This window comes from Coloeus monedula (genome assembly GCF_965178545.1).
Source record: "Coloeus monedula genome assembly, chromosome: 5".
NCBI classification, from domain to species: Eukaryota; Metazoa; Chordata; class Aves; order Passeriformes; family Corvidae; genus Coloeus; species Coloeus monedula.
In genome coordinates, this window is record NC_138785.1 from 26,106,665 (window position 1) to 26,133,852 (window position 27,188).

Below are 27,188 nucleotides of genomic sequence, written 5' to 3' on the forward strand. Positions count from 1 at the left end.
AAATTTCACCTGTCACAAACTGTTTTAATGGGCTTCCTAGATTTTTGTCTAGCATGCATCTGTATACAGATGGAAAGATTCAACACCACTGATATGATGAAGGGTTTTACCTGGTGGATTTTTGCATCTTACATTTTTTGATACATTTGTGGAATTCTGGAGGCAGAGGGAAGCCATAGAAAGGTCACAAAACTGCAAGCCAAGATAAACAGCCTGTCAGAGTATGTTTAGGAAATGACAGTGTAAACCACAGAAAAACATATAGAAAGGAGAGGAAAACATATACCCTTGGAAAATACATTTCCTGGTTGGAAAGCTGTTGAAGTTTTGAGCTGCTTATGTTGCTTCCTTGCTTCTTTCCAGTAAATTGTCTTTGTTCAGGTTGTTAATTCAATCCATGTTCCCTGGCACCTGGGCCTTAGGAGAGGGGAGTACATGTTCTGCAACAGGTATAACAGAAGGCATTATGGGCATCAGGCCTAAAAGCAAGAGCATCTTTCACCCAGGAAAGGAGACTGGACTGCCTTTTTGGCATAAATTTTACTTAGGTATATATAAAAAATATTACAGATACAGCACCAGAGCACTTCTTTAGTCATTGTCAAAGAGGATTGTGTTTGCTCATTTGCACACTGCAAAGAAAAGAAGGCTTCTGTGTTGTTAATTTTAACATTTTTTTGCTCCCTTGCAGTTGTAAAATGGCTTCTCAGTTCTTGGTTATCTATCCTAGTTCTCTTGTGTTTCAAGTACAAGCTTCTCTTGATGGGGAAATTATTTTCCATGGGTGTACTATTGTCCCTGCCACTCCTTAGCCCCGTGACATCAGCTGCAAAATTACGTAGCACAATAATGTAAATGCTAAAGCATCTGAACCACTTTGTTTTGTTTCTTTCACAGAAAGTTCAGACATCAGTCCAGATGTGTGATGAGAGGAATTTTAGTTGCAGAGGAGGCTCTTTTGGCAGCCTCTTGTAGCACATTTAGCCTAGATAACTGTCATTATCCAAGCTGAATTTTATTCAGTTTTTCAGAATACTTATTTCCCTCAAGTTTACCTCTCTACTAATGGAATTAATTAGCTTTTATTTGAAGGGTCTAGGATTTAAACTGTGGAATTTGAGTTTCTCTTTTACTTCAGGTGTACCAGAAGACCAAAGGGTGCAATAAAAAAAATACTGCAAGTTAGGTAGAAGCACTAAGCCCCCTGACTCCCCTTAGCATCTTAAACCTAAGTCAATAAATGTAAATATTAGCTTATTTCACTCTTTAAAAATCAGAAAGGTAGGTAATTATTTCATATTTTTAACTAAAATAATAAAAAAGGTTATCTTTATAAACTTCATAAGCTGATCTTGAAAAGAGAAAAAGCTCAGTGCTCCAAATAAATTTGATAAATGTGTTGAGCCCTGAGGCCTTTGCACAATTAATGTACACATTGCCTTTGTAATAAGTTGTATACCTGATCATAAAGTAAAAACATTGGTGGATCTGTTAAAGGAATTAGTTCGTGTTTGGGGGAAAAAAGATAATGATAAAGTAATTAGTATCATAAGTTCAACAAAGATTTAAAACTGTGGTACATGGCAGTAATGGATTTTGAACACAGTTAATGAGCATATTCATTACATTCATTTTTAATTAAGTGGAAAAAATAGTGGTCCTTTAAATGGAGATAATAAATGTGCAAGTCAGTCTTGCACAAACATGCAACACAAGAATTTATTGCCTGCTGTCTAACTAGGGAACTGGGAATCATTATAAAGATTAGATTTACTGAAAAAAAAAATCCAGAAAAAGCTTTAGTAGAAAATGTTTATGAGGTAATAATTTTCACTTTAAATATAGTTTGGCATATTTGGTAGAGAGTGTGTGTGTGTGTGTGCATGTTTTTTAAAATATGAGCCTTTGCTATCATCAGAGGTAGGACTGTTTGTACCCTTGAAAAGGGCTCTGCTATTCACGAATTTAGATTTATGTGAGATGTATTTAATATATGACTGCACATGCAAGAGAACATAAAAATATCAGAAACCTCAAAACTTTCTCAGAGGTTTGTTATGCTCATGCTTAGGCTACAAATTGTGGTTTAAAAGTAAAAACTTGGCTCGGGAAGCTGCAGCTGAAAACAGCCAAGAGCTTGCCCTGCTTTATCCAGCACACACTCACCTTCCCAAACCACTGGGCTGTGCTGCCACTGGGGCTCTGGGGGTTTCAAGCTGAAGCAGGGAAAATGCAGCTGAAATGCTTAGTGTTTATTCTGTCAGAGGGCAGCTGGGGAGCTGACATGAAGCAGGTTAAAGCACTGAAACCAGACGTACCTTCTAGAGCAGTGGCTTTCCGTGTTTTTATGACTTGGGAACCCACTAAACATTTCCAGTGAGAACGAGGGCCTTTGCCTACCATACTGAAGCTTATTGATGATTGACTGGCATGTCTTAGTTACCTTTCATGGATGCAATTGAAGTTGTTCACAGATCCCTAGAGGTACCCAGACCACATGTTAAAAACAATAAAATCAAACTTAATATGTTTCACTCTCTCAAAGTTCCCAGCCCATATGTGTCTTGTCCATATTTCTAAAATATCGGGTTCTTTCTGACATGCAGTGAGATCTAGGTCTTTGCTCAACAAAGCATTGTTGGGATATGCATAAACTCCTTCCAAGTTTCCCTAAGCCACCTTAACCTTTGGGAAGTTATTCACCACTGGCATTACAAGAAAGTGAGTTTTCCATACCAAAAAGTACCTGAACTTTCACTGGTGGCATGCAGTGTACTGCTGGTGACACTGCAGTACGAATTACTGTGCCACTCAGGCTATTACAGCCTTTTTTTTCTCTGAGTTTATTCTGCCCTGTCGCACATGTGGTAATTGCTTTCTGCACAAGAAGCAAAACCATACACTTGGGTCTCTTCAAAATGCTAGCTCTGCTTTTATTTTTTTAACCTCACTGCATGATTTTATTATGTATGTAAGTCAGTAGCAACTTGGGAGCTAAGTTTCAAATAGCTGGCTTTGGCAGCATACTTTTAGCATTTAAAAAAATTAAAAATTGCAGCGTCAGTTTATTGGTTAAATTAGCAAGTTTATAGAATTTTTGTCAGTAAATAAACACTTTATTTTCTTTTCTGTTCAGGTATGACTTTGTAGAAGTTGAAGAGCCTAGTGATGGCACTGTTTTAGGGCGCTGGTGTGGTTCCAGTACTGTGCCAAGCAGACAAATCTCCAAAGGAAACCAGATCAGAATAAGATTTGTGTCTGATGAATATTTTCCTTCTGAACCTGGATTCTGCATCCATTATACACTTCTTATGCCAGTAAGTAACATGTTTCAGATCGAAACTTTTCAGGATACCAAATCTTTGAAGTGGTAGCTCAAAAGAGTCTTTTAATAGTTTAAGATTAATTACTGTTTATTTCTTAATAATAATAGCAGTGTGCAATCTGTCTTCCTGAATTGTACATTTTGTTTCTGTTTTTTAACTGAGTGTTCCTGTGGTTCCTTTTGGATGGCTTTGGACTAGGAAGTTGTGGGCTCGGTTGTTTGTGTGGAAACATCAGTAAAATGTTTGCATTCCTAATACTGTACTGTGGAAAAAAAAGAATTCCAGCCTTGAGACAAAGACAAATCAGTTTATGAATCAGCAGTGGGATGTTGAAAGAGGATTGGGAAGTTACAAGAACGAAACTGAAGAAATGAATGGTTTTTTAGTCAGCTGCTCTTAGACATAATCAACCAGATGATTACACCTAGTTCCCAAACAGAAGAGTTCTTATGATTCTGGATAGTTTTATTATAGAGACAAAGCAGACAATCCATAATACTCATTTTCCACTGCATTTTCCCTGTAAACTGTACTTTAGGCTTCTCTTGAATATTGCTTAAAGGTTGTAAGTCACAGGTATTAAACTAGTCTTGTCTAAAATGTGACTAATTTCACTGTCAACTATTTTCTGTTACTTTTTTCATGAAATGAAAGATCTGTGATATCAAAAAACAGTTTATAGAATTTTAAGGATGAGATAATGTCCAGAAACATTAGAATGGAGGAAAACAGGAATTGACTTATTTTAGGATAAGTATTCCATTTTAAAGAGAGTAAGGAGTATTTTTTGTTAAAGTAGTCTCATGGTCTGTGGTTATTTGGCTGGTGGAAAATATCTCCAAGCCCAATAAAAAATTGATGAAAAGAATCCATGTTGTAACCCCACTGACATGTGCTTCACTCAGAATGCATTTGGCTGGCTTCATTTTCTTGCCATTTTTGCTCCTTCTCCCCACTGGCAAAATTTCAGTTATTGAGAAGAATATATTTAGCATGCTGATGATGGTGCCAGTGTAGTGTAGTGGGGGTGGGATGTTCGTATATATGTGTGTGTTGTTTTCCTAGAAATATTTTTAAATACTTATGCCTAAGGAAGAGCTACTCCTAAAGTGACTAAAGGTTTGATCTGCATTAATGACTCTTTTATGAGTTATTCTAACTTTTGTTTAGAAGAACATTATGACCTGATAATGGTCAGTTTTAAAATTAAATAAAATGTCAGTCTCCAAACTTGAAATAAAGCCAGGTTTAAACTTTGGTACACCCGAGGGCAGAATGTAATAAGTATGTTTACTTCTAGAAAATGGTGAAAGAAAATCACTAAATACATGTATTTGTGGGGCTGGTGCCAAACTTCCATTGTCGCAGCTCTGGTATTACACCCTACCTGCTACGTGTCTATCTAACTTATGTATGATCCCATTTCTGTGGAACTGATTGAACAAAGGCACTTGAAAATAGGAGTATATGTGTAATTATTTTTATGCCATGCTGTAAAAATTGGACTGAATTTATTCCTTAATGTTTGGTGGGGAAAACCGGCTATAAAATTTAAATTACCAGCACCCTCAAACCAGTGACTTCATGTTCAAAATACTTACCCCTAACATATGCAAGGGACAAGAGCAGCCCACTTGCTGTCACAAGAATTTGGAATGAGTCCCAAAATGTTCCGTATAGAAACTGCTTATCAGTTAATTTTTAAATCTCCCTTTAAAAGGGCTGTGATCTTTTTCAACAAAAAGTGTGTCCTAATAAGCCATGCAGAATACAATTACACATTTCAGACCACAGATTGTAAATTAAATACATATAGTTTAGTTCCAGGATTAAACCTGTTTCTTGTACCTAAAGCAATTGAAAACTGATGCCAAACAAAGCCATTTTCTTTACAACTATAAAGTTATCTTATCCACCTTTTCAGGAGAAAATAAGATTTACAGCCCCCTTCCCACATGCCCCATGCCCACAAAAAAAAAAAAAGTCAGCTGTAGGAATGAGCTTAAATTTTAAATAATGCTTGCAAAATCATAACTGATTCACTAGGAGGTTCAGTTCAATGAATTGGTCCTAAACAGTTAATTTTTTTCCTCTTTTTTTTTTTTTTTGACAAGTGCTGGGGAGGGGGAGATGCCTGGTAGACTAGCAGGGAGAGATTGTTTGGGGAGAAATGAAGCAAAACTGAAATAAAACAGTGCAAGCTTGTTTCTGTATTTGGAGGCCACACACAGAGAGGGGCACTGGACACATTTTCAGGTCTTTTAAAGAGCAAGAGAAATAGCTTTGTTTAGATGTGCTGTAATTTATCGTATATATACAGATATACATATATATATATATATATAATTTTTTAGGGTTTTTTTAGATTTTTTTCTTTTTTTACTTAGTGTATTTTATTTCAAACCAACTTTTCACATGATAAGTAGGCTATTGATCTGATTACTTTACTTCTAGGATTTAGTCACTCTAAAGAAAGGACTCACTGCCATTCCAATGTCAGTGGATGCAACATCATTCTATGGAAAGGTTTGCTGTGGGATTGGAAGGCACTGCGTAAAAGCAGTGCACATACTGTATACAAGCAGAATGCTCCCCAAGAAAAACATGATGCTTGTCTTCAGATTCTAACTAATTAGAGCTTAATAATTTGAATTTCTTCCATTTTAAATTGAGTACCCTGGCTGCATCTGGAACTTTCTGGAATTCTGGTCTTACTCCCACTTTCTTTCCTCTGTTTTATAGCTGCAAGTTCATTTTGTCTGCAATACCATAAAGGAAGCAAGTGTTGAAAAAGCTTATTCCTATTAAGCAAATGTAGTTTGTGTTATTCCAAAATTATTATGCTCCTTTCAGCACAGCTGTTAGTCTCAGTCACTCTTTCATGCTCTGCCCTGTCACTTACTCTGTGCTTACCTGTGGGCTGCTTTATTCAGTAAGGGCTGCCTAGTGATGGTTCTCATTTTTGACCAGCTATCCATTTATTAAAACTCAAGATTTTGGCAGCACTGTCCCACCTAAACCCTCCTAGAACATTATTGCAAAAAAAAATCCGTATTTCATTTCTTTTCCCCTTCTTCTCACTTGCCCCCTATAATAGCCACATGATATTGAGGGAAATCTTATAAACTCTTGTAATATACATTTGGGCCTCAGTCTTCCTAGTGACTTGTTTATTTTAAACTATGTCAGTTACAAGTTTGGCAGAGAAAACGATGTAATGAAGTCCATTGTTAGTTGGGGAGCGGGTGAATGGGATACTTGATGCCTGAGGTGCCATTAAGGAATGCATGACTGATTGCCAAAGTAGTTATTAATTATTCAGGGCACTCAGAACAAAGCAGCTCCAGTTAAAGTTGAAGCTGGGGGTGACTGTATTCCACTTCATTTTTGGCATATGGTAGCATGTCATTTGTCATCAAAGATCATGCCAAAGATCTTTGAAAAGAACAGGCTTAACCCTCTTTTATGCAAGCAAAGATGGAACTCCAAGAAGCTGCTTAAAGACTGACCTGCTTCAAAAGTGACTTAGCAGGTGGTTTGGGATTTTGGTGCAATACCTGTTTGACTTCCTGGGTTTCAATCCAAGAGAGTGGTTTGATTTGGCTTGTTTTTACTTTTTTCCCCTTTCAGTGCAGAGATTTTGTTAGTATCACTCTTGCTTTTAGTATCACTCTTGCTTTTGACAGTAATGAAAGTTAAATAGATATTTAGCACTATCTAATAATTCTTCCTTTATTTCATCCAAATTGGCTAAGTTTTGCTCTTTAGGATTGAGCATGTTACTTTTATGGGGTTTTTTTGTGGAACATTATTAATAGAGCTTGTTGGTTGAAACAGGCAAATAAAATGTAAATACTAATAGAAAAAGTGCATAAAACTAGAACAGAGAGAGGAAAGCTCATACCCTGCTTTCCCTTCCTTTCACAAGTCTACAGATTTCACAGCTATCAGGTGTGTTTCTCACATGTTTGTACTGAAACCCAAGAGATGCTTAACTATGTCTGCAATAACTGGAAATCCATCCAGAAACATCCTAAAGGACATTAGGGATCTCCTAAACAAGGGTTTTTCTACACTCTCTTTAGAAGTGGTCAAAAGGTTTTAGAAATAAAACTATTTCAGGGTTGTTTAAGCCAAGGTGCTGTGAAGAATCAGGAGAGTGGATGAGTGTTATGCAGCACTTTGCAATACTACATAAAGTGAAAAAGAACTATGAAAATCCTTCAGGTGGTGGGAAGGACTCTAAAACAAACTCTGTGTCCAGAGTGTCCACTGATTAGGTACAGTGAAACCTTAGTCTGGATAATTAAACAGGCTACTAAAGATGCTCCTGTGTACAAATTCCATCTATTAGTTTTCTTTTGTGTGGTAAAAATTAATTGTAAATCAAAGATGTTTTGAACTAATTCTTTCTTCGGAGATTCAATTTTATATTAAATTTCTGCTTAACGTCTTAGATGAGATAATTTCTTAGATGAGACAGTAAATAATACCTCAAAATACATAGATAGGAGTGAAATGCTTCAGTTAACAAAAAAAAATGCTGAGTACAAACTGAGAATGGCTATTATCCATGGGACTAAAATGAGTGGTGGGGAAAAAAAACCTTTGAGGCAAAAGAACCTCTAAAGTATACTTTCTAATGAAATTACGTCTTTTTTTCCTGTGACCATATGTCATTCCATCCCATGGACGTCATAAAAAGTTTAAAGATCTGTGTGTGTGAAGCAGGCTCACAGAGAGACAGTTAGACAGGAATCTAGCAAAATTATGGTCCTGCACAGAAGTCCATGGAAGTGTATCTTTGATCTCCACAACCTCAGATGTCAGTGAGGATTTTCTTAGACTCTAAAAGGAAGAGTGAGATTTTGAACCATTTTGGTGTTGTCATTTAGTTCTTAAAAGGAACGAGCATACTTACCTGATAGCAAGTTTTGTACTATGAAAGACAAGGTTCCTTTCCCTTTGGCCAAAATCTGAATGCAGTTTCTCATGTGGTACATGTAGTATAAACCCTTTCTTTTGTATTTTTCTGTGATCTTAGTCTTGCAGTGGTGCAGGCTGAAAAGAATCACAAATTGTTTCAATGACTGTGGAAAAAATTAATTTTGTTGCCTTGGATGAAATTTTTTTACAAGTTTGTCATGTATTTGACTAAGATTTAAATTCATTGATTTGAGAAGTATTTTGAATATTACATCCTGATTCACTGAGGCAAGACATAAAAACTAGCTAGTTTTCTTATTTTTATATAAGTAGCAGTAATTTCAAAATTAAATGCAATTGCATTTAAATGTCATGCTTTGGTATTTTTTCTATTCAAAAAGTTCTGTACAACTTTTCTTCCTGAAAAATTCAGGAGTGTTCAACAAGTATCAAAGTGGGTTTTTCTATGGAACATTTACATCAGTCTTAAAACTCTTTTACTTTTGGATTTGAGGGGGGTTTTTTTGGAAGTACTGAGGGGCAATCACAACAAATGACATGGACAAGAGCTCATGACAACTACTCTCCTTTTAGTTGTCCAGAGCATTATATCCAAGTTAGATCAGTCTGTATCAACTTGTTTCAAGCAGAAATTATTGCCATAAACAATAGATGGGGTACTGCAACTGTCACAAAAAAGCAGGCAACCTTATTGCTCCTTGTCCCAAATTGTCTTTGATCACATATTAGCCCTCTCCTCCCACATGAGTGCAGACCATAGAACGATACAGTGAGAACAATGTCGGAACACTTAAAAAGCCCTAAAAAGTGAAAAAGTTTAGAAAGCATATTGGAAAAGCATTTCAAATACAGGAGATGATCTCTTTTCTTCATTTTTTTGTAAATTGCCCAAAGGCTTTTATTAGATTTCCATTAGTAATGAATATTTATATTATCAGGGACTCTTTTTTAGTATTTAAAAAATTTATTAGTGTGTCTCATAGCATTTCAGCATGGAAGTTTATGTATGCATATTTAACTTGGAAATGAATTTTACGTGCTCTATCATTTACTTGATTGTAGTGTTCTAATGTAAATTTTAATGTTGTGTGCTCTGCTGTTTTCAAAAATTTAAAGGTTTTCTATGAGGCTCCTCAAAGAAAAAAAACCCTTTAACCAAGGCTGTGACTTAAGAGCAATCTGTATTCATATAAAAACACCATTCTTCAGCTGTAAACCCAATGATGTCATGTAATTGGAGCTTTGGATGCTACTTCAACAGAAGTATTTCAGAATGATGTTCACATGTTCCTTTAGTCTTTCAAAATTATTCTATCTATAGTCATGGTTCAAGTTTATTTGTTCAATCTAATTGTTCATAGCTGTCCTAAAGAATGAAGTATCTCAATTACTTGTGTGCAATTTTTTATTTAATCCTTTACTACATATTTTATAAGCTACTTTTCACTTCATGTGTTTGGTTTAAAAAACCCAAACCACCCTCCCCCAAAAAAACCGAACCAAACAAAAAAAGGCAAAAAAACGTCCACACACAAAAATCCCAGAAAAAAACCCAAACAACAACCCCAAAGAACCCTCAACATCACCTTCCTCTTCTCCTAAGTTTTTTTAGCAACCCCTATTTTTTATGCTTTAAGTACTACAGAGTCATCTAGTTGACTATCCCTTTTCCGAATTTCAGGATCAACATTTTTGAGAAAGCATGCTGATGGCTTCTCTACAAGTTCCAAAGCAAAGTGATTCTCTCCCATTCTCAAAGTAATCCCCTGTGTAACTGGCGCTGTCCTATTTTTTTTTCTTTCAAATACTGAGATGTTGTGTCTGACATGGTTGCTAACTAAAAACAAAAGGTAAGCAAATGCACATTTCGTATACTAGGTTTCAGGCACCACCACTGTTTTCAGTTTTGCCATTTAGGTGCATTCCTGTTCTGTCCCTTTTCATCATTAGTGTCTTAGTCATGCCACAATCCTATCCATTGGCTCACCCCAGCAAAACTAGTAAGAGTGGTGTGTAACTAATAAGAGTGGTGTATAACTAGGGCAGTAACTAATTAGAGTGGTGTGTACTGTGCTAAATTTTCTTACTATGATTCTGGTAGGAAAAGGCAAAAGCAGAAATGAAATGAATGAAGTTGGGATAGAAAGGTGCAACTTCTCAATTTTTTTTAAGTTTCTTTTTCACACACTACAGCTCTGATGGGGGTAGCTCTAGACATTTGAGATGAACTCAGCTGTGGAGCAGCTTCTGTCGATGAGTTACAGCACAGTCTAGCTCCACAGGTTGGTAGAAGCACCTCTTTAAATTCAGGAGAAAAATTCTTGACAGAGTAATAACACTGTATAGTAGCTTCAGGGTAAGCGTTTGCTCATGGGAAGATTAATGTGGGATATTGGTAGTGGTGTTAAGACAAATCCTTTTGTTTCTAAAAAGGGATAGATAATAAGCACTATGGGAATACCAAAATTTGCACCTGTCTTGTCTTTGCAGTACCTGGCCTCTGGTGTTACAGATGGGGATTATGAGCTGTCATTTGTTAGTTTCTGTAAATGCTCAAAACCTTTTTAATGAGGATGATGAAAGGTTTGGCTGAAAAAGCCAGGATTGTTGTTGAAAAGCTTTCAGTTTTGTTTTCATGGGAAAGTCTAGAAAATCACAAAGCTGTCACATCTGTTCTTGCAATTATCTCAGGCTAGGATAGTAGACAAGGAATTCAGGAAAGCTGCTTCCATGTTTGTTCCTAGCTATTGTTGTTGAAGATCTGTAATTGTTTAAAACCAAAATGAAATAAAAAAAGCCCTTGCATGTGGAAATGGAAGGCAGTTTGCTTGGCAAAAGACGTTTCTAGAGTCTTGACTATTCATTTCACTCTTCTTTTGAGCTGAGCAACAAATCACAGGAAGAGAAATAGTATAAGATCATTTACGAGGAGAAGTAGAATGCTGGCTTCTTATTGAAGGGTATGTTTTAATACATGAAAGACCAGGGTTAAAGGCACTTGAAAGGTGGAGGTGTAAATGTAGATGACACAGGCTTTCCAAGAAATTTTGCATATAATCCTACAGGCACTGTGGAGGTTGGTGGATCCTAGTAGCCTTTCCCTTTCAGCTGCAAAAGGGTTTCTTAGGGGAACTCTATCATAACTCTACCCTGACATCACTTACAGCAGTTCTTGGTCTCATCTGAGTGATTGTGTTAGGAGGATAAGGGATTTTCAGTGTAGTGGTGTAGATAATTAAATCAATATAGTGATTTATTGTTCAATATCTAGCTCTGGTGTCTTTTGGTAGCACTTAGCTTCAGAGTTTCTCAGTAGACATCCCTTATTCTAAATATTTGCCTGAGAGTGTGACAAGCACCATCTTTAAAAAGACAGATGCTGTTCTGAGGTAATTTTGTTAGAAATCAGTATCTTCATAGTTTTGTGAATGGTTGGCATAGTAAATGCAATTCCTGAATTTGCATTTTCAAGTGTTTTATTTTCACTGTTTTTCTTACTGTGCCTGCATGTGAGTGTTAAAAAGGCCACTGTTTTTGAAGCTTGCTAAACCCTAAAATTTAAAATTTAGTTGAAAACAAATTTTTGTTAACTCCATGCAACCAACCCTGAACTTCCCTGCTGACTGACCCATCCTAAATGACTAGTAGCCAAGGAGAGTAAGATAACTGAGTTGAGCCAAATTATCAAACCCTCTGAGTCATCATCTATATTTCTTGAGGGGAAAGGACCAAATGTCAAATAATTTTTAATTTTCTAACTGGAAGGACAGTTAGCCACATATATGTAAGCTTTTAATATGTAAGTTGTTAATAGGGTTGCCCTTGCTTATCTTCTGAAAATCATTCTGATTCGCTGAACTCTTCTGATTTGTGTGTGCGTATTTGTCTTTGGGCTTTTCAATGTAAGGTGTTCTGGGTAATCAAAAGTTAATAATAAAATACTTCCTGTTCTTAAGTCATCTGTGTAATGCCTTTTTGGCTTGGAATTCTTGTCTTTTAGTTTAAGTAAATTCTGTCATTGGTCTTCTCTTGTTTGCACTCTGTCAATATATATAACTTTAAATACTGTATTTACTTTATTTAATTGCCTTTCTGCTTAAGAAAGTCATAGGCACCTTTCATGTAGGAAAAAAGCCTTTGTGATTAGGTGCCTAAAACAGCAGTATATCTTTGATGCAAAATTAGTGTAGAATTATGGTTCATAAGAGTTTTTTGAAACTGTTTTCTGGTATAGAAACTTCAGAGTATAGCTCAGCTTTTCACCAAAAATCAAAGATAATTGGTCAAATCAACTGTAAAAAGACAACTAAAAATTTTTCAGAAAGGTTTTCAATTCTTTAAATTGGAAAAGATACTTGCTGTTAAAGAGGAAGAAAATCTTTACCATTTCTGTTATAAAGCTTGATAATTGCATTACCTGAAATTACCTGTTTACAAATGACAAGGGAATTTGGAAAATCAATACATTAAGAGCTATCAGTGGGAACAGAACCAACTTCTCTCTGCAGGCCATTTCAGAAAAGTTGATGATAATTTTAAAACACTTATGCCCATCTAAGGAGTATCATTAAACAAGTCGTACAAAGCCACAATTTACAAAACCGGTGCTATACAAAAATGCCAATGGATACTTTGTAGATGGAACTGGCCTAAATTTTGTATTTCATATTTGAAAGAGTGGCAAACTATTAAGGTGTAGTCATCATGAAAATCTGAAACCAGAGAAAAGTGATTTTAATAACACCATTACTTTAATTTTTCTCTTAATCTGATTCCATAATAAATTATGAGAGTACAATTACTTTTGAAAGACTTCTCCATTGTCCTCTCCTTAGATAAATACTTACAAAAGGTAATCTCCTAATCGAGCAATTAGAGAATTAGTAATCCCCAAGGAGAATTAGGAAGTAACACATCTTGCATGGGGCACAGCATGTGAACTGTTTGGTTTAGATCTTTTATACCCTGCTCTGGCTTTGTCATGTGCAGTGTTGTGTCCCCACTTACAGTCTGCCATAGGCCATGGCTTCTTGCAGTGTGGCAGCTTCCACTAGTTTTCTTTCTGCAGGACAAGGATGACAGCTCTTTTCTGCCAAGTATTGAGGTTCAGAGGAGAAAGAGAAAATAATAGTCAAGTTACCCAAGGCATGATAACTGGCAAGTGCTATAGTGCCAAATTGTCACAATTAGATCATTTTGTTTACAAATGGTGTTCCTGTGGGCTTTGTTGGGTGAATAATTGTATTTTAAAGTTACTTTAACAAGGCAACAAGTTGAATTTATTATTTCATGCAATTTTAATGTTATTTCTATTCATATACCACACCACTGAAATTGCAATAATAATCATATACTTTCCAATTTATAGGCTTGAAATCTTTGGAAGATTTGATTCTAGTTCTTTTGTCATGTACAGTGTGACTGATGACAGATTTTTAAACAAGCAGTTCCCATTGCCTTCAACATGAAATATTAGGTATTGTGAGTCTGAAAAACAATGACCACATCATCAAAATAATGGTCACATCATTCAAACTTCAACAGATTTTGGAGGGGGGGGGGGGTATTTTTAAAAAAATATATTAATAAATTAATTGACAAATATTTGTTTCCCTTTATGTATTTATTACAATGAGATTAATCTTCTGCCCAGCTGCTACCTATTCCTCTGATCTCCTAATTAAGTGAATTATACCTCATTGACCAGATTCAGTAATGAAGTAAAGATTGCTTGGAAGAATTAAACTTTGATGCAAATCAGGTTAAAAACAGTATTGATGCTCTCATTCTGAGATTACAATCAGTGGTTATCCCAAAAACTTGGTTTAATTTTCTGTGGAAGTTGAATGGTAGGAGAAAAAAAATAAAAGAGTTGTCAATGTTTTAGTTGCTTACTAAAGCATCCTTTTTTCTCAGAATTCTCTTTGAGAACACAATAGTTGCTAAGGTAACCCATATCTGATACTGGTATATTGTTTGAGAAGAGAATATAACCTGAATTGTTAAATAGCAAAATGTCCTCTTCTGACTTCTTAACTGAAATACAACTTACAAAGGGAATTTATACTCATCTAAATTCCGGCAATTTACATTAAATTTATGGTGATGTAGCTGAAATGACGATTTGTCTTCCCTCCTGTTCCCCAAGTGGTTAGTGCTCACGCATCCTAATTTGTTCATTCAAATCCTTGCTTGTCCACTGGAACTGCACAGATAATCTGAAAGATGCAAAGTAGCTTCAAATTAAATAGTAAATAGTGAAAGAAGGCTAAGAGCACGGTAATACTATCTTCTTGGCAATTAGGTATCTCAAATGTACAAACGCAGAAAATATTTTCCCCAAATATAAGACTGAGTCTTCCTTCAGCAAAGCGTGGTAGTCACCACAGTCACTTTACTCGACTTGTTTAACATTGCTTCATAAGTGTATTTCATGCAGAACATCTCAATTATGTTTCATTTTTGGTATTGAGAACCTTCAGAATGGGTTTCTATTCTTATTTAAACAAACAGATCATTTCATGGGGCTTCACTGTGTAGGGCAGGTGGTAAAAATCTCACCACAATTAGCCCTGCAGATCTCAATGAGGGTTCTTGACCAGTGTTTCCTTGCAAAATCCCTTCCCTCCCCCCTGTTACTCCCTCTTTTTTTTGCTCTCTTCTTGCAGTGTCTGTCCATCATGCCCTGGAAAAAACATACCACGATATATATTCGGTCATCAATGCTTGTAAAAAAATGTGTTCTTAATATCATCTTAATTTACCTTCTTATTTGGCTTATTTCTGAGATAGTGCTTTGTTGGGGATGCAAATGAGCGTTTTCAATGACATGGCTGTGAAGAACACTTTCTGACTTGGTAAAAGGATAAATTTGTGGTTAGACAGTATCTTTCAGTCCAGTAAGATAATGCAAAAAATTGCTTTGTTTTCTCTCAGTTGAACCCCATGTTACACAATATCTGCAGTTCACAGAAAGTCATATTTCTTACGGGCTGGAAAAATCAGGTGCAACCAGTGCCTCACAGTTTGGCTTTTTACTTAAACTGATAATAAGCCTCACATCTAACCACTTCCTAGATTGCAGTGAATAGCAGCCTGTGAAACCACAATTAATTAAAGTTTAGAAAACCACACTTTTTGATGTCTTGTGTTCTGTAATTAGCTCCATATATTCTACATTAAATCATCAGAAACTGACAGTATTGCTGAACCAGTGAACAGGAAAAATAAGAGACAGAGGGATATTTTAAGTATATATACAAGCAGAAAGGTATATTTCAGAGTGTAAATATTAATTTTTCAAAAGGGTGCTAATAAAGGGTACATGAGGGGAGTAGAGTGAGAGGTGCCTCTTTAAAAGGCTTTGCAACTCTTTTAAAATTAGGATTTTGAAACACAAAATTAAAGAAAACCCTCAGCTCTTTTAAAAGTAACAGTAAGGTAGAGCAGATAGCCACAGTTTGTAAATGAGTCATGATTAGTTCAGTGTTAGTGTGCAGCACTTCCTTTCTTGTGCGGGTGTTTTGAATTTGTAGCTTTCCAGCAGAGTGAACTTGCAAAACCAGAGTAGTGTGAAAGGAGATGAAGGTCTGTGCACATGGGGACATCCCTTTAAGTCAGTGTGACTGCTGACAGCTCTGGTGGCAGGGTTGGGGCCATAACTGATGCCTGAATAGATTTGTTTAAAACGTTACAAGGAAGATTAATGGCATGGTTGAGAACATAAGGCAGCATAATTTTCTATCATTGCTGTTAAAAAGAATACCCATATCCATACTATGCTAGCAAGCCCAAATGAATATAATAATCTATCTATATAATCTATCAATATCTATCTATCTATCTCAAGATACTTGAGCTAGTTGACCATCAGACTAATTAGAGATAATTTGTTCACATCTGTGGACAGTGACATTGTTGTAACTGAAGATAGCAGGTTTAATGGAAGACAACTGATTAACCAGCAGTCTTCAGGAGAATTGTATTTTCTTTGTATAATACTGGATTTGTTAATACTATAGGTTCATTACTTGGCAGATGCCATCTTTCCTTCTTTTCTTCTTTTTTTTTTAATGCGTGTCAAGGAAGGGGCTGAGAAGGAATTGGATGTACAAAGGAAAATCTATATTTATTCATTATAGTGAAAGTAATCAGGCTGCTTCAAAGATTTATTTCATTTTTAATAATACCAAGCATCAGGCTGAGGCAGTTGTTTATAGTGGTGCCTTAAAATTCAACCTATTCTATTTTAATAGATTTGTTCATGCTGTAAGCAGCACCAAATTTAATGGGAGACTATTAGAAATAGAAAAGAGCAGTCTGCTTTCAAACCATCTTTGAAAGATCAATTTTAAATAGCTTTGAAAAAGTAGAGCGTGGCAGAAATGCATCTACTTTTATTTTATAGCTGATAACTAAAGCCATCTTCTCAAGTGTGTTATATTACATACTGTTTTGAGGTTTCAAAGAAATTGTAAATGATACTGTCAAAGGAACTTCTGCTACTCCCAAGGAATCAACTTTTAATAAAAAACCTGTGACTCCCTAAATTTCTTCAAGAGAAAGTAGCTAAATTAAAATCCAAAACTGGAGTAGTTTCATTCATTTTCCTATTCACATTTTAGTTAAGTTTAGTTAAGGTTGACATGCAACTAAAAAACCAAACATGTTTTTTCCACCAGCTATTCTATATTTAGGTATACTGGCATGCAGTTATTGATTTTTATTACACCATTAGTTTACCAAATCCAAAGGGTTAAAATGTGCAAATGGACAAATAGTTACTGAGGAAAAAAATTGTTTGGTTACATATCCAGAAGAACTTCTGTCATAGTTAGTCAACACAGTTTTAAAAATTATTTAGAATTAATTTGTGTCTAAAATTCAGCATGTCCCTCAGCATAATTTAACAGGTCTTCTAGAAACATCGAGTTTACCAGGTAGATGCTTTGTAATGCAATCACAGAGATGCAAGGCTCGAAAGGAACTCAGTGGGACCTTTTCTGAGCCACTGTCCTATTCTAAGCAGGGAGTAGATACACTAAGGTAATTCTTGCTAGATTCTAGTGCTGTTCCTGAACTCCAGGAATGAAGATTTCAGAGATTTCCCCAGTCATCTGTTGCACTCTTTCACATTGTATGAAATTTTTTTCTAACTCTTAACATAAATAATTCCTGTCACTGATGGACTAGGGAACAGCTGATCATCTGATGCTCTTTTACGTGTTTGTTGTCTCCTGTCAGCCTGGTCTTGCCGAGATGAAAGTAAATTGTATCACTCAATCTTTTATCATGGTTCATTTTGTTTTCATCTTGCTCTTTCATGTGAATATCCTGTTTCTCTCTGCCTGTATCTAACAAGTGCTGGAGATAAATCTGAACACTGTGTTTCAGCTGAGACCTCTCTAGCAGCTCAATATCTATTTTTATGAGGTTGTTTTGAAAAGATCTGAATGAGATTTGTTTTTTTCAAACAGGATCCCATCATCTCTTATTCAGGTTTTGGTCCACTGTGACACTTCATTCTGCTTCAGACTCTACTTATGATTTTGTATTTATGCTTTTAATATTTTACTCCTAAATGCAAGGGATTTCAAAATATTTTAGTTAAACTTCTCTTATTAAGAATACTTTACCAATTAATTTTGCCTTTTACTTGTTGTGTAATCACATTACTCTACTTGTGTGGATAGTATATATCAAAGTATAATGAAGTAACATGAAATGAGATTTAAGAAATACAGATAGAAGAAAATATATAGGTAGAAGTGATACAGCTGGAAATTAAGTGTATGTCAGGACAACATTATGGTTAGCAGTATAGGACAATAAAAGCAAGCTCACAAGTTATAAATCTGGCATGTTCAAATGGTGTGAGAATCTGTATGTGGGCAATGTAGCCCTAGTCTCTACCATGCTTTCTGGGTTCTGATGTGTGTGCTATATATAAAACAAATTTAAATATGACAAGTACACAATGCAAAACATTTTCCTTCATAAATCTTAAAATATTTTACATTTCTAATGGGTTTGATGACACTAAGAATGGATACATGCGGACAGAGATGAGGTTCCTTCCCTGTAAAGTAATGCTTTGTTCAAGGACTTTTTTACCTTCAAGGCAGGACAAGCTCTGATTTGCAATGTCTGCTGTACAGGAATGTTGGGTGTGTTCGTTTTATTGTGATATGAAATGAACAGAAGGCTGTTGTGGAATTTAACATGTATACCGAAGGATCAAATTAAAGTAGTGTTCACTGTAGAAGTAATTTTCATTGTTCTTCACAAATACACTTTCCAGTTGTGATAAATGGTTATTCCTAGTGTTTAATGTTTGATGAACCTCCTGTGTATGTGCTGGGATAAGTAAACATTTTCTTAAGAACACCTATCCATTTCCAGTGGAGAACTTCCTAGAGGGAACTTAAAGAGCAATTCATTCCCTGACTCCAAACACTTACTGTTGTTTTGTGTGTGTTTTGAGTAAAATGAGAAATTTTAAAAGAAGTCTGCAGGCATGATGTCCTCTTACTATGGCTGGCCATATCCCCTGTCATAGAAGAATGTACAAAAACTTTTTTCTATTCAGAACAGCTGCACTTATGTTGACTGTTTATTCCTTGTCAGCTACTGTCAGTCAAGTAAGATCTAGAGCTCTGTGTACAGAAAATTTTAAAAAAGGCTTCTGTAAATCATAGATGTAACAGACACAAGCATTTCCTGCTTGAATTTTAGGTGTGTCTATAGATGTAGTGATTAATATTCACAGTAAGCCCATTTGCAACAAGATCTGAGCAAACATTCCTAAGACTACATCTACATGCCCACTGCAATCTGATTGTGGGAATCTCTTTTTGCATTGAGTCATTTGGGCACTGAGGATCTTAATTTACTGTTAGTTCAACTAAAATGTTATTCCTCCTTTTAGATGATAATTTCACATTTTAAGGAAAATTCAGGTTGTCCTGTTGTCCTGACTGAGTAAAAAGTGTTCCACATTTCAGCCTGCAACAGGTACGTATACTGCAATTGCGTGGTATCAAAGTTTCAGGGAAAGAAGCTAAGCTGTGGTGGAATCCTGCTCTGCTGATGTTCAGCTAAGTTTTGGAGCCAGGGTCTCTCTACACTAAATATAAACTGTAAAAAAAAAATATTAGGGTATCATTATAAATATTGAGAAGAGAGATTCTCTTTCTTGCTCTTAGTATTTGATATATAAATCTTTATAAAATTTCCCTTCTAGAACGGAATTGCAGGTATAATACAACATTCATCAAAATAGGACAACCTAGAAAATTACATTTAAGTTTATATTCATGAAATGAAGGTAAAGGGTTTATTTATACCAGCATTTGAAAAAACACTTCTTACTTTGCTGTCAACTCATGCATTTGAATGTCCACGAAAGAATGTTTTAGTGCAAAGTGATGTCACTACTATTTAAAACAGTCATTAAATACCCTACTGCTTTAATCTCAAGGACAGCTCAAGCACAAAACAGAAACAAAGCTACCTTAAGAGCTGATGTTGGAAAAATAAAAAGGTAATTCCAGGTGTATTCAGAAAGTAATAAAGCAATGAAATGTTGATATCGTTTTAGAAGGGTCTCTATATTCTACTTTAACTCCTCAGTGAGAGCAGTATGAGGAGAAAATATCACATTTATTGGAAAATTCAGCAAGTAATCAATATGGAATTCTGCTCTGAAAATGGGTACAAGGCTGCAATGACTTCTTAACAATGAGCTAGATTGAGCAGGGAATAAACTTTAAATGTCCTTAAATACTGTGATGAGTAGTTAATAAGGAAGAGTTGAAAGGAAGGCACTAAGACAGGGAGGACAGAGTTACTACTTAGGAAAGTGTTTTGTGTTTGCAAAACTGAGCCTGCAGGAATCAGCAGCAGTCCCACAAGATGTGAATATTAACCACCTGTCCTGCACAGAGGTTTGTCGAGGCAGGAGACTGCAGCCAACATCCGACATCTGCAGGTCACTTGACCGAACTTGTAGCAAGCACTTACAGAAGGTGCACGTTCCCTCACACGTTCCACACCTTGTAAGGATTCACTGCAGCTGTTAATGTGTTTAGGAAAGTCCTGTGGGTATAAAAAAGAAAATGTTATCAGACATGAAGGTTATGATTTCTTAGACATTGGGGGATTTGCCTGCTTTAGCACCTTGCTGCAAGCACAAGACAAGATCTTTCTCCAAAGAAAGATTTTATGAGATTGTGATGAGAGAAACTGTACTTCAGTAAATTGTTTTGGTACTTCATTTTGCCTGTACACAGTCTACTTTCAGTCATTTTCAGCAGGTACTTTATCTGTACAAACACACACAAATACACTTCATACCCTTTTAAATGTGTATATACATGTTAGTATTGCCCGTGGTCTGAATTAGACTAAATATTTTTATTAAGCATTTAAATTGTACAAGACATCATCTACTGGGATTTAGCTTTTTAAAGTTGCAGTTGTAGTCCTCCCATATGCTCATGCATGAGACAGGAACAGCCAGATAGTTTTAAATGTATTGCATAAATCTGGTTTGAAAATGTTATAATGAGAGGTACTCTGAAGTTCAGAAACCAAAATATTTTGCAGTTGTTACTAGGATGCAAAAGGTAGATTTTTTTCTTGTGGCATATATATATATAGTTACATGGAGTGGGGAGAGCTCACTCTAAATTTTGTTTAAAGTCTCATTTAGAAGAGAGAAATGTATAAAATGGAGAGAGTGGTCACTAATAATTAAGATTTTGGAAGTAGGTATAGTTTAAATGTTACTCTGCCACAAGTATACTTAATAGGAACCCAGAGTCTGGGATAATAAACCTAAAATTAGCTTGTATAACTACAGTAATTTGAAAATGATAAAAAAGACAAATTATTTCAGGAAGTAACTTGAGATTAAAACTGACATACTGATTCGACTTTGAAGCTTCTTGTCTTGGAGATAATCTGTGCCATAACTTGTTTTATACTGTTATCACAGGCTAAGTATTTGCTTTTAAATGCTTCCTGTTCAGCCCAGTGAAGTTCAAATTCATCAGGTCCTGCTTTCAGAATAGTAAGGCTGAGTCTTTGCCTATTGAGTCAAAATATGTCCAAGTCGTGAGATTTCTTGCATTTATTTGAGTCTTCTATCTAGAATACTATTCACTACCATGTCCAGAAATTCCTAATGCAAGCAAATATAATTAAAAACCCATTACAAAGGTAGAAAAAAGGCATCAGAATTTGACTTCCGCTGCACGTATCTGGTTGAATCTGCAAGCTTTCTGGATTCTGGGGGTTGCAGGGGTTATTTGCTTCATGGTTTGAGATGGCTGCAGTTGCCAAAGGTGCTGGCAACACAGCTTTCAAGCAGAGTTGTTTATACAGTTCTTCTCACCTTAATTAGCTGAAAGAATAAATCAGCAAATGAAAGCTCTTACCCAAAAGAATACAAGAATCAATGGGTCATTTTGTAGAATAATGAATACTTCCAGTAAAGGAGAAGCAGGTAACTTTGTAGTGCTTATGAAATACTCATGAAGTAGCACATGCTGCTTCAGTGAGACTTACAAGATGGCACTGAAAAAATCAATAACATGCAACTGCATCCAAGAAAGATCGTTGTCTCTGTGTATATTATTCCTAGGAATAGAAACCTCTAAAACTGTCATGATGAAGTGTATTGACAATAAGATCTCCCATACATACAATGCTGAGCATTAGTTTTCTTCTTTTTGCCTTTTAAATGAGTTAGTGTGGCTTGTTACTGATACATGTGGTCACAGGAAAAATTAAAATGTATTTTTATGCGATTATAAACACGACTATTTATGTATACATACATAATTATAGAAATTTATAACTAAGCAATCACTAAAGTTTTTTGAAAACGGCTTCCAGAGATTATTGCTATTGATGGCATCCTTTGAGAGTTAATGAACTAGCTCTAGATGTGTCATCTCCGTCTTCACAGAGTGTCCCTCACACCTGTACTGTCTATTCCAAAAGGTTTCAATATGCATACACTTCAGGCAGAAAGGTGCAATTTGCCAGAGGAACACTGATGATTAGTGACATCCTGTGCTATTTCCGTGCTGCTAGCTTCCTTGGGAGCACCTTGCAGTTGTTTCCAGCACAATTAGAATTCCAGGCCTCCTCTGTGAACGGCACAGAACCTCTATTTAGGGGAATACTTAAACATTTTCAAAAACCTTTTTATCTCAAAAGTTCAGCCTGAGGAAATATTATGCTGTTAATTAAGCTATAAGACTGTTAGCCAACGTGACTTTTGCACATCTTTATTCTTTTATTCTGACCTGTGACAGGCAAAACCAGAAAGACACAAATGTGTTCATTTTCCCTTGTGATCTCTGTGATCTTTCTCCTGTTGGTGGTTTTGGAGAGTAGAAACTACACACTATTCAGAAAGCAACCCTCAAACTGCAGTAACAAAAATATGGATGTAGAGTTTGGAAAGCCATCTCTGGCTTTAATATGTAAATTGGTGAAAGGGCATGCATGGATTCTCAGCAAATGAGGTCCTCAGTGAGATAAAAGGAAAACCCTGCACGCAGGTGAAGAGAGCCTGAACAAGCTTTTGGTAAGAGGCTGTAGCACACTGTAGGAACAGAAAATTTAGGGAGCCTGTGAAAGGCAGAGAGCTGGAGGCCCAGGAAAGAGGGGTGCTGTCATCCTGCAGTCTGGTTCTCATTTGCAGAAGCTGATTAAATTGAGGAGGGCTGGTACCCCTACCTGTGTGTCATTTGGCTGGCAGAAGTTGCACCCCTGAAGTGAGGGCAACTGAAGGAGAGGGATGTTAATTCAGTGCCACTGGAGCTTATTTCACCAGATCTACCTACTCAGCAGCCCCAGAGTGATGTGCCTCTCATGCAACTATCCTTGCTGCTGTGACAGTAACTTCAGCTAAAGCAGTAAAAAATGCTGCAGTAGATGGGAGCTGTGGCAGCCTTCCTGACTTCCATCTCTGCCATGTGCAATAAACACCCTTGCCTTCTTCCTGGTTTTGCCTGGAACTTGCCCAGCTACAGATCATCTCGCTTCCTTCTGCCTTGCCTTGCAACTTGAACAGGACTAATAATTTCATAGCTGCGGTGCAGGTTAATGTTGTACAGAGATGTCTTTACAAATGAGAGACTTTCACAAGTGCTTTTTTTTGTGCTGCATAGATGCAAGCAAGTAAGTGTGTGCTTTTTCAGGTAGGTCAGGATTTCTAGAGGCTTTTCACACCTATTACTGCATGTACTTATGGGAGAAAAGAAAGAACTATTGTTACGCAGAAAAATTTGTGTCCTCAGGGCAAACTCAGAAGAGTTGGATATCTGCTTTCTCTCATAGCTTCTAATGATGCAAGTAGGAGGGTTACCTGTGATTATAAAGGAAGAAAACAGGCTCTTTATTGTGCATGTTACAAGAATGTGCATGTACTCTAAGTTTCAAAAGCGTATCTTTAAATCTAAGCAGGACTTGAAGTGTTCTTTTATAGTAATTAAAAAAGCTCTAAGGATATTTCATTAAAAGAAATATGGTATTTCTTTCAAATTACTGATCCTAGTTGGGTTTCAGAAGAGAGTAGGTTCCTTTGAGGTTTCCTATAGGGTCCCTTCTAGTTTGATTAAACTACACTGATGTTTATTAGTTTCTCTGAACTGTGCCAACTGATGAATGGGTCATCACTCAGAAACTGCCTGACAGTGTTTTCTTCAAGACAAGAAATGAAAAAAAAAAGTGGGGATTTCTTTTGTGGGGCGGTAATTATTTTAGACATATTATTCAATACTTGTAAGTGTCCTGTCATGCCAAGTATTTGACTCACTTGTTTTTGTTTTTCCAGTCTTAACTTAGTGCTTGTGTTATTAAACATGAAATTCCTCACTCCTGGTGGCAGCAACCTAACAATACTATTTCTTGCCTCTCCTTTAACTGGAAGAGGGTAGTGTTAGTACCTTGACAGTCCTATCCTAAGAAACAGGAGCAATATAAAGGCTTTTCTTAGGTCATGATAGTGCTTAAAAGCTGATCTTGTGTAGATTGTAGGTCAGTGCTGTTATGTTCTAAATTGTTTATCCTTGGAGCAGGTTCAGTGCAAGGAAAGAACAGATGGATAGTGGCAAACAGAAGAGGTTATAATATCCAGTCTCATATCCAAATTTATACCTGATATCACTCTAACACACTTCTAGATTCTTCAAGGTAAACCGATAATGAATATCTAATAAAAATTGGTTGTATTCATTCTTTCACAGAACTTGTGAGATCAAGTGTTACAAACCTGTATGCTGTGAAATTCCTGGTGCCAGAGTGACTCTAAAACTGTATTTGTGTTAGCAGCTGCTGTGCTTTCAGTTGTGATGACTTAGCTGTTGCAGATCTATGCTTCTTTTTCAGAAGTTTACCTCTTGTTTATAATGCAGCCACATACACAGTCATGCAAGGAGATAGTACTTCCAGATGCTTTACATTATGAAGGTTTGGCCTAAATACTGTGCTCAGGATAACACAAGAAATACATGTCAAAACAAGAAATTAATCATAGTCCTTCAAGTTAGACTACATACTGAATAATACTTCAGACTTGAACTTCAACTAGATGATTTTAAATCTGTTTGTTGACGTTTTTGTTCAGATCTGCTGCTTCAGTGAGGGTTGACTTCTGATTCTACTTATGGTAGTGTCCTACTCTTTTCCCTTTGAGAAAGAGGCTAGATGGGGTAGTTTTGATTCCTTTAACAGAGCACAAATAACATTGTGAGCACCATAAGATGCATTTTAGTCCCTAAATTTTTTTTGGGGTGCTGTTATTATGTGTTATGTTCAGGGCTGTATAGTCTTGTGACATTAGTCAGTATTATTTCTGTCCTTTTTTCCAAGCCCATATCTTAAACTGTTGCCTAAATTTTGTCTATTGGCCTGTCTTGTATGTTTGTAAACAACTTAGGGGATTTCTGTATGGTATTTGTTTTGATAGAGCAAAGTGCACAGAAGATAGAGCAAAGTGCACAAAGTGTACAGAAATACAATATAAACAAACCTGACAAAAATTCTGTTTGATCCAACACTAATTGTCATTCTTGGCTGTTTTACAGGCCAGCAGAAGCTCAGTGTTTTCTGCTCTGGTCTTCATCCTGAATCATTTTAACTAACAGTAAAGATGCAACTGTTTGTCTCTATCCTGCTTTTAAGCATATTTATGCTTATTGAAGTAATTTGAAATTGTTTCCTGGGTAGGAAAACAGAAACAAACCACAGAATTTTTTTTTTACTAGAGGAATCACATAGAGAACTTCATGTATTTTGCAAATCTATCTTGACAGAAATTATTCATGCTCAGGAAAAAAAAATAAGGAAGGTGATCTAAAACATTGGTATGAGTTGAGAATGTGTTACTATGACAGAAATAGTGTTTACTGTCAATTAGTATTTATTATAGCAGAGCTTGGAGAACATCACTTCCCAGAAAATGGTTTCCATCAGGAAAGATATTTTGGAGAGCTGCTATATTTGGACAGCAGGAGTGTCTTTTGTCTTGGGTTATATCTCCCCTGTCAGATAAATAAATCTGTTAAATCAGAGCCTGATTATTTTCTAGCTGACCCGTTACGGGTGACATGACAAAGTTCTGTGGACTAAATTAGGTGATGCCATCTATAGAATAGATGTGCAGTTGACAGATGGCTGCTTCATTATAAGATCATCTTCATTATAAGATCATCTTCATTATCTCCATCAAAGTTGTGCAGCCAAACAGCTAGAGGTTATCAGTGGTCCTCCTGGGAGGCTTCCACACCACCATTCTGCAGTGAAGTGGCTTCTCTCTCTGACACCCACTGAGTACTGATGTCATAGCCCAGCACAGAGAGTGCATTGAAAACACCAGTGTGTGTCAGGCACGCAGGTGGAGTGAGGTGTCCGAGTAGGACTGCCTAGAGAGATGTAGATTAAATTGCAACAGGAGTGATGGACTTCCTATAAAGTGAATGAAAGCTTCAGGTAAAGAAGCATTTCAGCGTTTCTAAGTTGCAGCTATGTTGTTACGTTTCAGAGTTATGCTGAAGTTCTGTATTGCTTGTTCTAAAAGGTGTGTACCATCAATGAAGATGAGTTTTCATTTCTTGTATCAAGTCATTTCTCCTTTCCTCTCTGAGAGTAAAACCTTACTGCATGTGTAAACTCTACCTATAGATGACAAACTTCGAAAAAGTCAAGTGAGATCATAAATTGTATAGAATTCCAATGTATAATTTTAGTCACTGGAAGGAGTATCACTTATGCTGCCCTGGATGTTCTGTCCAAAAGATTTAAATTATAAAATAAGTAGTACCTACTAGCAAGTAAAAACAATGTAGAATATAATTAGAAGTACCATTTATATTGAACAGTTTATTGAATTGAGATTTCATAAAGGTTGTGTCACAAATACAATTTACAGCATTTATAGCTTTATTATATCAATTATCTTTAATCTTTGGTACATTTTAACTGTCATATAAATTGGCTAACTGTAAAGATTATTAGGAAAAAACATTCTTAATCTTGAGATTCAAATGACTTTATTCTAAAACATTCATCTTCAAAGTTGTATAATTTTGCTGTTTCAATTACTTTTTCTTTCTGTTTTGGGCTGCCATGAGAATGACTAGAAAGTGATGGCAACTTTAATTGTGTTACCATTAAGTGCAATGATTCACCATATCCTCACAACATTTTAACTCAGGCAAATGACCATTGAACCCAGAGTACCATAAACTGTGTGATTACTTGCTACAAATGTATTGTTTAGCAGTGCATGTTATAAGTTGTAAATATGGAAATAGATTCTAGACCAATGAATTTTATTCTAGAATCCACCTGTTTTTCTGGCAACAAAAATCCCACCAGAAGTAAGATGCTCAGGTAAAT

The 27,188-nt window shown here is 36.0% G+C and overlaps 1 protein-coding gene across 2 annotated transcripts in view; it reads left to right on the plus strand.

Moving 5' to 3' along the window:
* The window catches only part of PDGFC (platelet derived growth factor C), a 124,504-nt gene that overhangs the window by 87,198 nt on the left and 10,118 nt on the right, over window positions 1–27,188 (plus strand). For both annotated transcript variants that reach the window (XM_082281306.1, XM_082281307.1), the window contains one exon: window positions 3,137–3,317. In XM_082281306.1, coding sequence (XP_082137432.1) covers window positions 3,137–3,317 — 181 coding nt within the window. The remainder of the gene's footprint in view (window positions 1–3,136; window positions 3,318–27,188) is intronic.